This window comes from Triticum aestivum, chromosome 6D (genome assembly GCF_018294505.1).
Source record: "Triticum aestivum cultivar Chinese Spring chromosome 6D, IWGSC CS RefSeq v2.1, whole genome shotgun sequence".
Classification (NCBI taxonomy): Eukaryota; Viridiplantae; Streptophyta; class Magnoliopsida; order Poales; family Poaceae; genus Triticum; species Triticum aestivum.
The window spans coordinates 62,531,888-62,550,003 of NC_057811.1; the positions used below are offsets into that span (position 1 = coordinate 62,531,888).

Here is an 18,116-nt window from a genome sequence, read left to right on the forward strand (position 1 = left end):
TATAATGGTTTACCTTGCGTGCCAACATGCTATTAAAATGATTGTGATGTGGTATTGTGGGGTGGTATCCTCCTTTGAATGATTTAAGTGACTCGACTTGGCACATGTTCATACATGTAGTTGAAACAAATCAACATAGCCTTCACGATATTTATGTTCATGGTGGATTATATCCTACTGATGCTTGCACTCAATGTTTATTAATTTTAATGCATGTTCATGACTATTGTCGCTCTCTAGTTGGTCGCTTCCCAGTCTTTTGCTAGCCTTCACTTGTACTAAGCGGAATACTGCTTGTGCATCCAATCCCTTAAACCCCAAAGTAATTCCATATGAGTCCACTATATCTTCCTATATGCGGTATCTACCTGCCGTTCCAAGTAAATTTGTATGTGCCAAACTCTAAACCTTCAAATGAAATTCTGTTTTGTATGCTCGAATAGCTCATGTATCAACTAGGGTTGTCCGTATCTTCCATGCTAGGCGGGTTATTCTCAAGAGGAGTGGACTCCGCTCCTCACTCACGAGAAAATGGCTGGTCACCGGGATGCCCAGTCCCATGCTTTATGCAAACTAAATCAAAATAATTGCAAACAAAACTCCCCCGGGGCTGTTGCTAGTTGGAGGCACTTGTTGTTTCGAGCAAGCCATGGATTGATGCTTGTTGGTGGAGGGGGAGTATAAACTTTACCATTCTGTTTGGGAACCGCCTATAATGTGTGTAGCATGGAAGATATCGCCATCTCTTGGTTGTTACGTTGACAATGAAAGTATGCCGTTCAAAATATTATTTATCTCTATTTCAAAATCGAGCTCTGGCACCTCTACAAATCCCTGCTTCCCTCTGCGAAGGGCCTATCTATTTACTTTTATGTTGAGTCATCACCCTCTTATTAAAAAGCACTAGCTGGAGAGCACTGTTGTCATTTGCATCCATTACTATTAATTTATATTGGGTATGACTATGACTGGATCTCTTTTACCATGAATTACAATGTTTAGTCAGTCCTTGATCTTTAAAGGTGCTCTGCATTTATGTTTTGCGGTCTCAGAAAGGGCTAGCGAGATACCATCTTATTATATCATCTCATGATTGTTTTGAGAAAGTGTTGTCATCCAAGATTTATTATTATTGCTCGCTAGTTGATTATGCCATTAACATGAGTAAACATGAGTCCTAAATGTTATTGTGAATATGGTTAGTTATAATCTTTGCTGAAAACTTGAATGCTGGCTTTACATATTTACAACAACAAGAGCAAACAGAGTTTGTAAAAGTTTTTCTTTATCACTTTCAGTTTGTCAACTAAATTGCTTGAGGACAAGCAAAGGTTTAAGCTTGGGAGAGTTGATACGTCTCCTGTCGTATCTACTTTTCCAAACACTTTTGCCCTTGTTTTGGACTCCAACTTGCATGATTTGAATGGAACTAACCCGGACTGACGCTGTTTTCAGCAGACTTTCCATGGTGTTATTTATGTGCAGAAACAAAAGTTCTCGGAATGACCTGAAACTCCACGGAAGATATTTTTGGAAAATATTAAAAATACTGGAAGAAGAATCCACGTCAGGGGGCCCACACCCTGTCCACGAGGGTGGGGGCGCGCCCCTGCCTCGTGGGCCCCCTGACGCTCCACCGACCTCAACTCCAACTCCATATATTCGTGTTCGGGGAGAAAAAAATCAGAGAGAAGGATTCATCGCGTTTTACGATACGGAGCCGCCGCCAAGCCCTAAAACCTCTCGGGAGGGCTGATCTGGAGTCCGTTCGGGGCTCGGTAGACGGGAATCCATCGCCGTCGTCATAATCAACCATCCTCCATCACCAATTTCATGATGCTCACCGCCGTGCGTGAGTAATTCCATCGTAGGCTTCTTGGACGGTGATGGGTTGGATGAGATTTATCATGTAATCGAGTTAGTTTTGTTAGGGTTTGATCCCTAGTATCCACTATGTTATGAGATTGATGTTGCTATGACTTTGCTATGCTTAATACTTGTCACTAGGGCCCGAGTGCCATGATTTCAGATCTGAACCTATTATGTTTTCATGAATATATGTGAGTTCTTGATCCTATCTTGCAAGTCTATAGTCAACTACTATGTGTTATGATCCGGCAACCCCGAAGTGACAATAACCGGGACCACTCCCGGTGATGACCGTAGTTTGAGGAGTTCATGTATTCACTATGTGTTAATGCTTTGGTCCGGTACTCTATTAAAAGGAGGCCTTAATATCCCTTAGTTTCCGCTAGGACCCCGCTGCCACGGGAGGGTAGGACAAAAGATGTCATGCAAGTTCTTTTCCATAAGCACGTATGACTATATTCGGAATACATGCCTACGTTACATTGATGAATTGGAGCTAGTTCTGTGTCACCCTATGTTATGACTGTTACATGATGAACCGCATCCGGCATAATTCTCCATCACCGATCCAATGCCGACGAACTTTTCACATATTGTTCTTCGCTTATTTACTTCACCGTTGCTACTGTTACAATCACTACAAAACCCAAAAATATTACTTTTGCTACTATTATCATTACTTCCATATTACTTTGCTACTAAATAATTTGCTGCAGATACTAAGTTATCCAGGTGTGGTTGAATTGACAACTCAACTGCTAATACTTGAGAATATTCTTTGGCTCCCCTTGTGTCCAATCAATAAATTTGGGTTGAATACTCTACCCTCGAAAACTGTTGCGATCCCCTATACTTGTGGGTTATCAGAAAGCAATAGCAATATACTAAACGATCAAATGCTAAGCTAACGGAATGGGTCAAGTCAATCACATCATTCTCTAATGATGTGATCCCGTTAATCAAATGACAACTCATGTATATGGCTAGGAAATTTAACCATCTTTGATTCAACGAGCTAGTCAAGTAGAGGCATACTAGTGACACTCTGTTTGTCTATGTATTCACACATGTACTAAGTTTCCGGTTAATACAATTCTAGCATGAATAATAAACATTTATCATGATATAAGGAAATATAAATAACAACTTTATTATTGCCTCTAGGGCATATTTCCTTCATTGACAACCCCTTTAACACGTCGGGTTGCGAGGTGTTGTTGTTTGTGTGCAGGTGTTGTTTACGTTGTGTTGCTTGGTTCTCCTACTGGTTCGATACATTGGTTTCATCACTGAGGGTAATACCTACCGTCGATGTGCTACATCTGGAAGAGGAGATAATGACCGCCTCACCATCTTGCTCAAACCCTAGCGCCACCGCTAGTTCGCGTCGACGCTGGAGACAAAGCGCTTTGCTGCCGCGACCTCTTCGACGCCATCGTCACGTCAGCCGCGGACCTCGTCTTCTTCGCCGGTGCCGTAGGTGTCTTCCGCCGCCAAGTTAGGGCGCGGGAGATTGGACTGCTTGGCATCCATTCTGCCCCGTCTAGTAGTTCTTCAGTGGTAAATAAAACTCGCTTTTTACCGCTTTTTTGATGTGTCAAATCCATCCACTTCAACCAAAAGTGGTTTCTGCACTTCAAAATCTGGATCTTTCTCTTTCTAAATCTCATATCTTGTAAATTATATTCACTTATGCTTCATAACTAGTTAGATTCCTCACTTGTACTTATTCATGGATTCGTACAAATCTGGAACCAACTCACTTCAAATAAGTGAATTTCTTCGCACTATGAGGTCAATGTCTTCAAACTGATTTATCTACAAAATCTTCTAAGAATGCATATGACCTCTTCCCCTTCCCTCGCATCTCTAATGCTGTCACAGGTACATGTCCGTGGGAGAATCCCTTGGTTCTCATAGTGTGCATTCATTTGTAGAATTCTTATAGCATCATATTGAATCTCCTGAAGCCAGTTCTTGTTTGGCAAGTCGTCGAAAGCCTTTCACTGTCTTGAAGCCTCTCTGTTTGAATATTATGGACACTAAAAAATATGCAAGGAAAGGTGGCAGGCAGCGCCGTGGAAATACTGCTCTAGATCTGCCCCCGGATCTATATGAACTTTATAAGTCTGATCCTGAGGAAAGCTACAATCAGCGCAAGACCAGAATACAGTGGATCCGAAGATATTGGGATGAGCAATGGTTCAAGTATAACTTCTTCACTGCTGAGTATGCTGAAAAGAATGCTATCAAGCGCCCGTGGGGCGATATTCTTTACAAGAATTTGCAACCCAAGACGAAGCCTGAAGCTATTGCCCAAGACTTCTATCCATGCATGGTCAGAGGGCCTCAACCAGAAAATGCCGACCCATCCTCTCTTCGATGGTGTCGTGACGATGATCTCTTCAAGCACAACTTTCAGTTTGCCACGGAGTCTGCTGCCACAAACAAGAAGGCATTCGGACTCAACTTCAATCATGGTCCGTCCGCTCCAAGGGCGGATGGAACACGTGACGCCAATCCAAATGTCATCGTCCCCTTCAATAGCTTTGATGGGCTCCTCTCCCATATTGCTGCTCAGAGGGCCACGGTAGAACAATCTGCTGATGATGCAGACTCTGAGGATGCTCCTGCACCAACAAACCAGAAGAAGAAGTCAAAAGCTTCCAAGCCCTCTGCTGCTCCAAAAGCTCCGACTGTGAAGCCATTGATGACTGCACCTCCTGAACCACAAGTGTGCAGTCTGAAGACTTGTCTCGTGTCTCCAAGAAGACCAAGAAGCCTAAGAAGATTTCTGGGCATGACCTGACTCCTGTTGTCGTTCTGCACAATGAAGACAACACCATTGATCTGTCCAGTGATGAAGATCTTGGATATGAAGCTCTGGAGATGTTAATGAAGAGCAAGCAAGAGGCTGAGATCTTCCATGATCTGCCTATATTTGATGCTGATATACTGAACAACTTTATTGATGAATGGTTTGAGGACCAAAGCATCAACATTGATGATCTACAGCTGCCTGTGGACATTAGCATCACATTTCACAGAGCCATTGCCAATGAACTTGCCTTGGCTCAGAAAATCGTTGAGCTCAAGAACAAGATAGATTATGAGAAGGCACATTTCAAGAAGCACATGGCCAAGTTCAGTGTTGCTGATGTGCAAATATTCAAGAAGATGATGACTGACCTCAAGGCTGAATTCAACAAGAAGCGTGAAGAAGCCAAAGGCTCACGCAAGCGCATGAAGTAGTATGCGAAGAAGTGTGTGCAAGTGCACAATGAAGCTGAGAAGAGAAAGGCTCTTGGGCATCCTGGCATCGACCCCAAGATGGCTGCCAAGAAAAACAAGAAGGCTGCTGACGCTGAACCTAAATCTTCAAGGTAGGGCCAACCAAGCATTGTCTTCCCTGCCAGCATGACTGGCTCGAAGCCAAAGGTCCCCTCAGCAGCTTCTGAGCAGAAGAAGACAAGGCAAGCCGAAGCCGAAGCCAGGAAGAGGAAGCATCAAGACTCCTCTGAGGCCGCTCCCTCCACGAAGATATTGAAGACTAAAGCTTCAAAGTCTTCAAAGAAAGAGCGTGCCACCGCCCAAGTACTGCTGAATGTCAAGCCAATTTCTGTTGCTCCACCTGAAAAACACGACTGCCGCCTTGTGATTCATGAGCTTGCTTCTACAGAGGCTCCTGAAAGTGAAGAGATTCTAGCTGCTGACCCCAACGCAGCTGAAGACATTGGTCGTGAAGACAATGTTGATGATGATGAAGTCCTTCCTTAACTCGAACCCCAACCGGTATCATCGCCTGCTCCTACGAGCAGTGAACTCATTAGCATTGGCCGTCCCTTGACGCCAGTTGCTCAAGATGACTCATGGGTAGAGCAACAACAAGACACCCCACAGCAAGATGAGATCCCCCGTACACCACCAGCTCAAGTCACCACTCCGGTGCTTGATGATGATAACTTCATGGAACAGACCACTCCCTCTCCAAAGGCGTCGCCAGCATTCCACATGCTTCGCAAATGCCTTAGGCCTCAGGTCTCCATGACAAGCATTCCAGAAGAGGATGTCCAACACACAAGCTCAGTAGCACGTCAAGTGTACCCTGAAGCCATCCCTTCTGTGTATGTTTCTGAATCTGAAGCTAAAACTGCTGAAGACATTCCGGCTGCATCAGCCGATGAAGAAAAAGGAGAAGAGAAAGAAAAAGAGAGAGAAGCTACTCCCCCTGCCAGTGATCCATTTCAACCAGAAGAGACTATGATCGTGCCCGACCCTCCAGTTGTTGATGACATGGAGGTTGAAAACAATGAGGCTGCCACAACCAACACTACTGAAGCCAATGACACTGTCATGGATGAAGACAATGTGGAGCCCGAAGCCCATGCTGCTACTGACACCATTGTGCAGCCAATCACTTCTGATGACACCGTTCCTCCACCAAGGCCTCATACTATGGAACGCGCGTTCAATCATGGTGAGTTGGTAACTGTCAGATGGCCTATCATGGTTCCACCCACTGCTCCCGGCCCTCAATATGATTATCATGTGGAGCAGAGGCCTCAGTTTCAGAAGCCAAAGCCAAGATCGCCAAGGCTTCCCAATGCTGCAACAACTCAGGAATCGTTCAGTGTGCACAGCTTCAGAGAGCACAACACCTTCTTTGACAGCGCCAAGGACCCGTACACGAAGCCCAAGATCTCCTCTGACAGGTTTTGGAGCCATCAGCAGCGAAGCTACTACTCCTGCATCTTATACAACCAGGACCGGATTTTTCCTCATAAGCGTCTGGATTGTGATGCTATGGTTGGGCTGCCATACCTTGAGGAGGCATTGGATTGCTTCAGAGACGTTGGGCTGCTGCCATTTGTGACTGATAAGGAGCACTAGAATGAAGAACTTCTGCTACAGTTTTATGCTACACTGCACATTCGAGGCTACAACAGGGATCCAAAGACTTGGACCTTGAGTGGATGTAAGGTGACATTCATCACGAAGCCAAAGCTCAGGACATCATTGAGCTTACTTCCCTGCCCACTCCAGGTGAGTTGTTTGAACCTGGTTGTCAGCTTCATCAGAATGAACTGCAAAGCATATTTCGGAAGCCAGAGCCCAACATGAGCCAGATGTTGAGCATGACGAAGCCATTGCCCCATGACGCCGAATACCCAAGGAATTCTTTGTTTAGGACCTTGAGTACTTGCCGCGCACAGTTTATCACATTCTGAGGCGTACTCTCTGGCCAATCAAAGGCAATTCCTGAAGCTAAACTCGAAGGCGCCATGAAGACATTGGTGTTCTATATCATCAATGGCATCAAATTCAACACACATGATTTCTTCATCCGACAGCTTGCAGCCTCTGGAATTGATCTTTTTGGCCTGAAATTTTATGCTCCATGGGTGATGCGATTGATCAAGCTTCATTCAACCATCAACTATCACTTAAACTATTTGTCTCTTGTGTTGTAACACTTAAACTTCATGGTCGTCTGCTACTTCTGCTGCTACTTTGTGATGCGATGATAAATTCCGCATGAAGTCATTCTGTAGACGCCCATTTCTCCTTATGCATGTCATTATCTTAGTTATTCTTATATATGCATGATGAATTGTCTTCGTAAGTTAAAGAGGATCTCCACAAAGTAAAACCTGCCATGTGCATTTGCATTCAAAAGCAAACTACTTATATGCACATCTTCAGGGGGAGCCTTTTGCAACTTATGAAGACAATGACTTTGATCTTTAACTTTCACATACTTTTTTCCCCGTTGAAAACTTCAACCAGTTTGTCACCAATCACCAACAAGGGGGAGATTGTAAGTGCATCTAGTGCCACCCCTAGTTGGTTTTGGAGTATTGACGACAAACTTGGTTGAGGGACTAATGTGTTTGTGGGAATTGTAGGATAACACAGGTAGTAGTCCCTTATTGATTCGGTTTACCTACCAGAGATGACCCCTAAAAATGTGTGAAGACATTGAAGACAATGGTGGTACGTGAAGACATTCACGATGAAGATTATGACATGTGAAGACATTCCCTTGAAGACTATGGAGTACGAAGACATAGTTGTTTCGTAGTTTCCTTTTCTTCTTTATTGAGTCATAGGAACCACCGTACTGTTAAGTGGGGTCCAAGTGAACAAAGTCAGAGTGACTGATGTGATGCTCAACCAAAATCCCATGTCTTCGAGCAAAGACAATGAGAGCAAATGTTATCCAGAGCTAGATGAGTCAGCTTTGCTTGTAGCCCAAGTAAAGCTGTCGCTTGTGTTTGAAATCCGACCGTTGGACACATGTCGGTTCCTTATAAGTGACCAAGGGACATTTCAGACATATCAGGTCGGGTTGCCTTGTGGCTATAAATAGCCCACCCCCTACACCATAAATTTGTGGCTGCTCAGAGTTAGTGCACGGCTTTTGTCGTTTGAGAGCAACCCACCTTCGAAGCTTTTGAGAGAGAGATCCTTGCGAGGACAAAGCCCAAAACACCCAGAGCCAAAGAGTGTTAGGCATCACTAAAGTCTTTCTATCAGCGTGTCCTGAAGACTTACTACACTCGAGGACTGTGAGTCCTCCAGCCGGTTACGCGTCGCGTTCTGAGCATCCAAGAGTCATTGTGGATCGCCGGTGAACGAAGTCTGTGAAGGTTTGGAAGTCTACCTTGAAGACTTACCAGAGTGATTGGGCGAGGACTGTGTGTCCTTAGCTCAAGGGGAATAAGGTGAAGACGCGGTCTTCTGAGTTCAATCTCAACCTCCCTAACCAGACGTACAGTTGTCACAACAACTGGAACTGGTCTATCAAATCCTTGTCTTCACCAAGCAACTGGTTTTATTCCCCACTTCCCTTTACTTTACTGTTTGTCTTCGTGAAGTCATTGCTTGCCTGTCTGATCTGTTTGACTTCACTGTGTGAAGACTATTACCTGTAATTGGCTTCATACTGTCTTCCATCGTGATCCATACTACCTAGCTGCTGATAGTCTTCGTACTTTCACTACATTGCTTTCTTGACCATGGCTTGTCTAGTGTAGTCTATCTTCCGCTGCATATCAATAGGTTCATTTCATCTGTTTGTCTTCAAAGACCTCGTGTTTTGAAGACTTTCATAACAATTGCCTATTCACCCCCCTCTAGTCGATAACTAGCACTTTCAGGAGCAACAAGGCACCTCGACACATTGGCCTTGGCTGCTGCCCCGTCTCTCCCTCCCGGCATAGTTCTCGTCCACGGGTTTTCGCTTAGCGAAGCGCTGCCGTTGCTCCACCATCACCACCATGCCGTAGTGCTGGTTGTGATCCCATCTACTTCTTCGTATTCTCTTGTTGTATCAAGGAGGAGACGTCATCGAGCCGCACGTGTGCTAAACTCGGAGGTGCCGTCCGTTCGGCACTAGATCGGTTGGATCGTGACCGGACCGCGAAGAGTACGACTACATCAACCGCGTTATATACGCTTCCACTTTTGGTCTATGAGGGTACATAGTTACACTCTCCCCTCTCGTTGCTATGCTTCTCCTAGATAGATCATGGGTGTTCGTAGGATTTTGTTTTCATGCTTCGTTCCCGTACACACAATTAGTCCACAAATTGCATTGTTACCAATCATCAAAATCACTAACGGATAAATATGCCCTAACAGCGAGGACACACATCGTGCGGTTGACGTGGCAAGGGTTTGAAGAGGTGTTATTTTTCTTGGTCAACTTCATGGCAGCGATTACTTACACAAGTGGGCATGGACAAGAAAATCATGAGAGCCAAGAAAAGACATAAAGCTCGTGATGAAGAGAACAAGGACTAAGAACAACATGTACAAGGCGGAGTTGAGAAGAAGAGAGACATGCCAATATGTTCAGTCGAGGCTAAAAGGTCTTACGAGGACTTGCCAGATGACTTGTACAAGTGACGTGAGCAACAAGGGAAGACCCAAGTCCAATCTGGCACAGGCGTTCATGTGAAGCTGACAACTTCAAGATGAATACATGTTCGTTAAGATGAAGTTTATTGGAATCGGTATCCAATATATTTGTAAAAGGCCACAACTTGATTAGACTATGCAGAGTGTTCGGTGTTGAAGTCGAACACATGTAACACAAGCATAATATATGAAGGCTTGGCCGCACGATAGCCAAAATAGACTAGGCTTCAAGATGATGCGATGGTCGAGATGTCATTTGATGATCTCAACGGGCTTTCGCATCATTAATTATGCTATGTTGATTTAGTCATGCTCCATGAATGTAGGCATTAATTGCCGTCTTATAAGATTGTCTTCTTGTAAACTATTTCAGCAGTGGTGTGTTTGCAAGCATGACCTTTTAAAATGAAACCAGACTTCCAAAACTTTTTAGAAGAAAACTCTGACGGTTTTTTAACCTTTCAAATGGGAACTTGCAATTATTTTTATCAACTTTCAAAGCGGATTAATTTAACAATTAAGTCATATCTAAAAAAGATTCACACAGATATGCGCGCCAAATGAAATGATGTACGAGCTAGAGGTGATTTACTTAATTCCCATCTAGATGAAAGCTAGTCACCCAAAAGCAGTGTTAACCTTCCAATAATGTAGTTCAACTTTCAAAAAAATAATTATGCTAAGTCTCAATCGACGGTGAATACTATATTCGTTTGATCCTGCGTGGAGATCTTTGCAAAAAAATTCTTTTAACTTTTTTTTTATATATTATGTCACTTGACTGAGACTTGGTTAAATTCTAGTCAACTGAGACCTAGGCACACCCTTCAAAAGTTAGTCCGATGTAGCTTTTCAAAGAAAATCCAGAATAAACGTACGTTTTTTTCCCACGGTGCCTGAAACGGAGCCGACCCATCGCCGGTGGGGGAGAAGAGAGAGCAGAGCAGAGCAGAGGAGGAAGTAAGGGACCACTCCGTGTAGGTCGTATATATGTTTTCATGCAATGTGCCCGCCGAGTAACCGTACGTGTCACCCAATTTCCGCTTGGGATGCTACTGCCAAATTCCGCCGAGTAATACATAATCAACCAACCCAAATCTCCGTCCCTAATTAATTAACACAAGAGAAGAGAAGAGAAGATATGGCTGCTAGGTGCGTGCACGCTACATGTCGGCCTTGTTGGGCGGCCGGCGGCCGACGCGGCGGCGCCTGAGCGCGAGCCGGTGGCCGCTGTCCTTGAACCTGCTCCGCTCCGACTCGACGAGGTCGCACTCCGGGAAGGGCACGGGGTAGCGCCTGGTGTCGTAGCAGTAGGAGTAGACCATGTTGCGCTCCCTGAACTGGCGCATGGCCTGCTGCTTGGCGAGCGTCATGACGGCGGGGTCGGAGGCGGCCAGCGCGTCGGCGCAGCCTTCTTCCGTGGGGGAGGAGCAGCCGGTGAGGGCGAGGTCGGTGAAGGAGGCGACGAAGGGCCCGTAGTGGTAGTTGACGCGGTAGCGGCCGCCGGAGGTGGCCCAGTTGGAGGCGTCCCAGACGGTGGCGTAGAGCGCCATGGGCTTGGCCGGGAAGTCGCGGCCGGCGCGGGCGCGGCGCAGGTGGCGCACGGGCACGTCGTCGACGTAGAAGACGACGGCGTCTCGCGCCCAGAGGATGGAGTAGCGGTGGAACTCGGTGGTGGGGTCGAAGGGCAGCACGTAGCGCTCCTCCCGGCCCCGGCTGACGCTGCCGTTGCCGTACATGTTGGTCTGCATCCGCCACGGCTTGCCCCGGATGTTGCCCAGGAACTCGAAGTCCAGCTCGTCGTGCGTCTTGGGGAACACGTCGCCGTTGGACGTGTAGAAGGCCACCACCACCCCCGCCGTGTAGTCGGACGGCAGCTTGATGGACGCGCTGAAGAAGCCGTGCTCGTACATGGCCGACGAGATGAACCCCGACCCTGCCCGCCCATTTTAATTACCATTAACTGACGTACGTTTTGCATGGGAAACAGACAAACGCGCCAGAAATTAACGGAGTAAATCAAGCCGCGCCATGCGCGCGAACGTACGGCCGACCGGCCGAGGAGGAGGCTATTGTCGTACGTACGTACCGGTGGTGCGGTCGAGGAGGAGGCTGACGGTGCGGTCGTCGGCGGAGCGGAGGATGTTGTCGAAGCCGAAGAGCGGCGTGTAGCCGTCCCCGAAGGCCACCGTCGCGGTCACGTCCACCGCCGGCCGCGCCGCCACCGCCACCGCCACCGCGGCCGCCGTCGCCAGGGCAAGCAGCGCCGACGCCAACCGCGACATGCCGCCGGCCGCGCGATCGATCGATCCCCTCTCCGCTCCTCTCCTGTGCTTGGAAGGGGACTATACTAAGCTATTTCCTGGTATATCCTCAGTTTTGGTGCTTGCCTAATTATTCACTCACGCTGTTTTCGGGTCGGTTTATTCTTGGGTGGGTGACAAATTAAGGCGGAGGTGGAGAAACGGTGCAGGGAGGCCGGAAGACGGCCCCGTGACCGCCGGAGAAATAGGAGGAGTTAGCTTAGGCTTAGGTCTAGCTTTTATCCATTCATGGCGCGCATGCAGACGCGCAGATGGAAATTATTTTGAAACAGACGCGTACAAGGAAACTATCTCGCCAGCTGGCAAGGGTTGGATTCTGGGGAGGAAAAAAAATGAGAATGCTATTGTGCTGACGTTACTGGGAATTCATGGCAAAATGAACGTTTTTGGTTTGGACGCCGAAAGTGCCACACTTCTGGCACAATGGATACCCGACCACATAATTCATGTGGTCGTACCAAGGAGACAACCCATACGACCCTGTGTAGCCGAACATTAAAATTATTTACACGCTTGGGCGCAGCTACAACGGCCCACACGATCATGTGTAACAAATGTTCATCTCCATCCATGAGCGCGAACGCGTGTGTAATCAACTTTAGTTGCCATGTGCAATTATCTGTAGTTGCCATGTCTGTCATGTATCATTAAATATAGTTGCCATGTGTAACTAATTGGATGCCAAGTGTGGTGAAATCATAGTTGCCATGTATGATCAAGAGAAAAATTCACTGGAGGTCCTCATACTCATCGCGTTGCCCAATTTAGTCCTCGTAGTTAGAAATACCCGAAATACGATCACTAAACTTGTCTTAGGGGTTCACATACGATCCAATATACATTTTCTTCTATGTATGCACTGATTTGGCAGTTGACTGGTTATCAAACAGGTTTTTTTGCCAAATTTTCGTAATTAACACTTCGCCCCCACCTCATCGGACCGCACATGGTCGACCGCCCCCGCACCTCGCCCCTCGCTCTCCTCTCCCCTCCCCTCTCAACCCGTCCCCTTCAGTCGTCGTCACAATTGCCGGCCTGGAGCCGCCATGCCGTTGCCAAGACCACCCTCCCTCAACGGTCGGCCCCGACAGACAGGGAGAGGTGTTCGCCGGCCCAACGACCTCCACCTCGACGAGCCCGACAAGCGGTGTACGCTCGCTGCCAAGGAGCACTACTATGTGGTCATGTCCGCGTTGCACTAGTTCGCGCGCCCATCTGTGTACTACCGCCGCGGCTGCGTCGTCGGATGCCACGGCTTCGGCTCCACGAGCGGCAACGTGACCGTGCTCCAGCCGCGGTACGCGAAGCGCGCGGCGTTCCACAGCGTGATCCAGGCGCTCGCGGTCCTGCGGACAGTGGCGCCGACGCACAACGCGAATGGCGGGTGGTTCGACAGCAGGGAGTGCCCGGACACGAGACAGCGGAGATGGCGGAGCCGAAGGGCGGTTTCTATAGGGCCCAGCTGGAGGAGTTCAGAACGGCGGAGGGGGAGGCGAGGAAGAATGGCGTGCGGCTCAGGCTGATGGACGTGGCCCGGATCATGCCGCGATGTCCCGACGGGCACCCCGGTGCCCGACAGGTACGGACACGGAGTTGGCGAGCAGAACGGCTTTGACATCGACTGCCTGCACTAGTGCTTGTTGGGACCGATCGATGTGTGGAACAAGCTGCTGCTTCAGATCATGGCCGATTTGACTCGTCGATTGCTACTTCTTGAGCTTGCGTTGGTTTTTCCCTTGAAGAGGAAAGGGTGATGCAGCAAAGTAGAGATAAGTATTTCCCTCAATTAGAGAACCAAGGTATCAATCCAGTACGAGGTACAAGCAAGTCCCCAATCTATGCACCTGCACAAACAATCAAACACTTGCACCCAACACCATAAAGGGGTTGTCAATCCCTTCACGGTCAAATTGCAAAAGTGAGATCTAATACAGATAGGTATAAAAGATTGTTAAAACGTAAAACAAAATAAAAGTAAATAAATTGCAGCAAGATATTTTTGGTATTTTTTGTTTATAGATCTGAAAATATATAATGGAAAATAGATCCGGGGGCCATATGTTTCACTAGAGGCTTCTCTCATGAAGGCAAAAAATAGTGGGTGAACAAATTACTGTCGAGCAATTGATAGAAAAGCGCAAAGTTATGACGATATCCAAGGCAATGATTATGCATATAGGCATCACATCCGTGTCAAATAGACCGACTCCTACCTGCATCTACTACTATTACTCCACACATCGCCCGTTATCTAGCATGCATCTAGAGTATTAAGTTCATAAAGAACGGAGTAACACCTTAAGTAAGATGACATGATGTAGAGGGATAAACTCAAGCAATATGATGAAAACCCCATCTTTTTATTCTTGATGGCAAGAATACAATACGTGTCTCGCTACCCCTACTTTGTCACTAGGTGAAATCACGCAAGATTGAACCCAAAACAGAGCACCTCTCCCATTGCAAGAAATATCAATCTAGTTGGCCAAACCAAACCGATAATTTGAAGAGGAATACAAAGATATCAAATCATGTATATAAGAATTCAGAGAAGATTCAAATAATATTCGTAGATAAACTGATCATAAATCCACAATTCAACGGATCTCGACAAACACGCCGCAAAAGAAGATTACATCGGATAGATCTCCAAGAACATCGAGGAGAACATGGTATTGAGAATCAAAGAGAGAGAAGAAGCCATCTAGATACTAGCTATGGACCCGTAGGTCTGAGGTAAACTACTCACGCTTCATCGGAAGGGCAATATGGTTGATGTAGATGCCCTCCGTGATCGAATCCCCCTCCGGCAGGTCACCAGAAAAGGCCCCAAGATGGATCTCACGAGTACAGAAGGTTGCGGCGGCGAAAAAGTATTTTTGTGGCTCCCTCTAAGGGTTTTGGAATATATCTGAATCTATAGGACGAAGATGTAGGTCAGGGGACTCTCGAGGGGGCCACAAGACAGCCCCCCCTAGGGCATCATGCGGGAGATAGAACTGCTCATGAGGTATTGCAATCTTGTTTTTATTGGCCTACTCTTTTCAAGGATGCACGTAAGTTTGTCTTGTCTTGTGATGAATGTCAAAGAATAGGTAATATCAGTAAGTGTCAGGAAATGCCTATGAATTATTCACTTGTTGTTGAACCGTTTGATGTTTGCAGTTTTGATTATATGGGACCTTTTCCTTCCTCTAATGGGTATACACATATTTTGGTTGCTGTTAATTATGTTACTAAGTGGGTAGAAGCTATTCCAACTAGTAGTGCTGATCATAACACCTCCATTAAAATGCTTCAAGAAGTTATTTTCCAAGGTTTGGAGTCCCTAGATATTTAATGGCTAATGGTGGTTCACACTTTATTCATGGTGCTAACACCTCCATTAAAATGCTTGCTAAGTATGATGTTAACCATAGAATTGCATCACTCTATCATCCTCAATCTAGTGGTCAAGTTGAACTCAGGAATAGAGAAATAAAATTAATATTACAAAAAACTATCAATAGGTCCCAAAAGAATTGGTCTATAAAATTAGATGATGCACTTGGGCCTACGGAACAACTTATAAAAATCCTATGGGTATGTCTCCTTATAAAATGGTTTATTTGATATTAGCTCACTAGATGAATGGAGAACCCAAGCTTATGAAAATGCCAAACTATTTAAAGAAAAAGTTAAAAGGTGGCATGGCAAAAGAATCCAAAAGCGGGAATTCAAAGTTGGTGAACATGTTCTATTGTACAATTCTCGTGTTAGATTTTTTGCAGGAAAACTTCTTTCCCAATAGGAAGGACCTTATGTTATTGAAGAAGTTTATCGCTCTAGAGCTATTAAGATCAATAATGCTGAAGGTACCAACCCGAAGGTGGTCAATCGACAAAGAATTAAACACTACATCTCAGGTACGCCTATTAATGTTGAAACCAATATCATTCAAACCATGACACAGAAGCTACACATAAAAGAAACCTTCCAGAACACTCCAGAACCTTGAAAAGGAAGAGGTACATGATACGGTAAGTAAACAGACTAACAAATCCGCAAAAAAAAATTCTGTCAGTTTTGGAATATTAGAAAAATTAGGAGAATAAGAAACAACCGGGAAGGAAACCGAGGTGACCACGATACACTGATACGTCTCCAACGTATCTACTTTTTCTCATGCTTTTCCTCTTGTTTTGGACTCTAATTTGCATGATTTGAATGAAACTAACCCCGGACTGACGCTGTTTTCAGCAGAACTACCATGGTGTTATTTTTGTGCAGAAATAAAAGTTGTCAGAATGGAACGAAACTTCGCGAGGATTTTTTTATATCAATAATAAGAATTTTTGGAGCCAAGAACCACCAGAGAGGGGCACCTAGGTGGGCACAACCCACCAGGGCGCGCCCCCCTCTCCTGGCGCGCCCAGGTGGGTTGTACCGACCTGGTGGCCCCGCTGACGACCCTTCTGATACTATAAAATCACATTATTCCAGAAAAAAAATCAGGGAAAAAGAATTATCATGATCCACGAGATGGAGCCGCTGCCAAGCCCTGTTCTTCCTCGGGAGGGAAGATCTGGAGTCCGTTTGGGGCTCCGGAGAGGGGGATCTTCGTTCTTCGTCATCACCAACCAATCTCCGTCACCAATTCCATGATGCTCCCCACCGGGAGTGAGTAATTCCTTCGTAGGCTCGCTGGTTGGTGAGGAGTTGGATGAGATTCATCATGTAATCGAGTTAGTTTGTTAGGGCCTGATCCCTAGTATCCACTATATGTTCTTAGATTGATGTTGCTATGACTTTGCTATGCTTAATGCTTGTCACTTTGGGCTCGGGTGCCATGAACTCAGATCTGAACCGTTTATGAATCCATCATTATATCCATGTTTTAGATCCGATCTTGCAAGTTATAGTCACCTACTACGTGTTATGATCCGCAACCCTAGAGTGACAATAACCGGGCCCACTCCCGGTGATGACCGTAGTTTGAGGAGTTCATGTATTCACTATGTGTTAATGCTTTGTTCCGGTTCTCTATTAAAAGGTGGCCTTAATATCCCTTAGTTTCCAATATGGACCCCACTGCCATGGGTGGGTAGGACAAAAGATGTCATGCAAGTTCTTTTAATAAAGCATGTATGACTATTTACGGAATACATGCCTACAATATATCGATGAACTGGAGCTAGTGCCGTATCGCCCTAGGTTATAATTGTCACATGATGAATATCATCCAACAAGTCACCGATCCAATGCCTACGAATTTATCCTATATTGTTTCTGCTTAGTTACTACTGCCATCATCACTGTTACACTTGCTACAAATTACTGTTATCACTGTTGATGTTACCGTTGCTGCTGTCACTACTATCAAAACTATCAAACTACTGTGCTACTGATCACTTTGCTGCAGATAATTAATCTCCAGGTGTGGTTGAATTGACAACTCAGCTGCTAATACTTTCAAATATTCTGTGGCTCCCCTTGTGTCGAATCTCTAAATTTGGGTTGAATACTCTACCCTGGAAAACTCTTGCGATCCCCTATACTGGTGGGCTATCAAGACCTTTTTCTAGCACCGCTGCCGGGGAGCATAGCTATATTTGTTGAGTCACTTGGGATTATTACCAATTTATCACTATGAAGAATTTGAAGGATCCTAAGCCTAAGATATTTCCCTCAAGTATGAGGGGAGGTAAGAAACTGCCATCCAGTTCTGCTTTAGATTCACCTTTCTGTTATGAGTAAACTTGCAACACCACCACATGCTATGAATTCTACTATGTCACCAGTTATTGATGATGCTACTTCTGCTTTGAATGATGCTTATGATGATGCTAGTACCTTGCTTGATAATGATGATGTGCCACTTGGTGATTTTCTTGATGAACAAATTGCTAGAGTTATACAACGTGATGTTGATGGATCTGATGATGAGCTTGAAACTGAAACTCCTGAAACACCTGTTAGAACTAGCCTTCCTAGATATGAAATGCCTAAGGTACCGGAAGG

At 45.8% G+C, this 18,116-nt stretch overlaps 1 protein-coding gene across 1 annotated transcript; it reads right to left on the minus strand.

Annotated features, from left to right (window-relative positions):
• Positions 1-10,748: 10,748 nt before the first annotated feature.
• Positions 10,749-12,224, minus strand: LOC123141075 (probable xyloglucan endotransglucosylase/hydrolase protein 30). The gene is made up of 2 exons (XM_044560308.1): positions 11,882-12,224; positions 10,749-11,728 (listed from the first exon to the last, which is right to left on the minus strand). Exons 1-2 carry the CDS (start codon positions 12,075-12,077, stop codon positions 10,956-10,958), a joined length of 969 nt encoding a protein of 322 aa, XP_044416243.1. The 5' UTR covers positions 12,078-12,224; the 3' UTR covers positions 10,749-10,955.
• Between the last annotated feature and the right edge of the window lie 5,892 nt (positions 12,225-18,116).

Coding starts and splice junctions, on each gene's coding strand:
- LOC123141075 (XM_044560308.1), bottom strand. CDS start 12,077: ATGTCGCGGTTGGCGTCGGCGCTGCTTGCCCTGGCGACGGCGGCCGCG. Junction 11,729..11,881: donor CCTCCTCGACCGCACCACCG/GTACGTACGTAC, acceptor ATGGGCGGGCAG/GGTCGGGGTTCATCTCGTCG.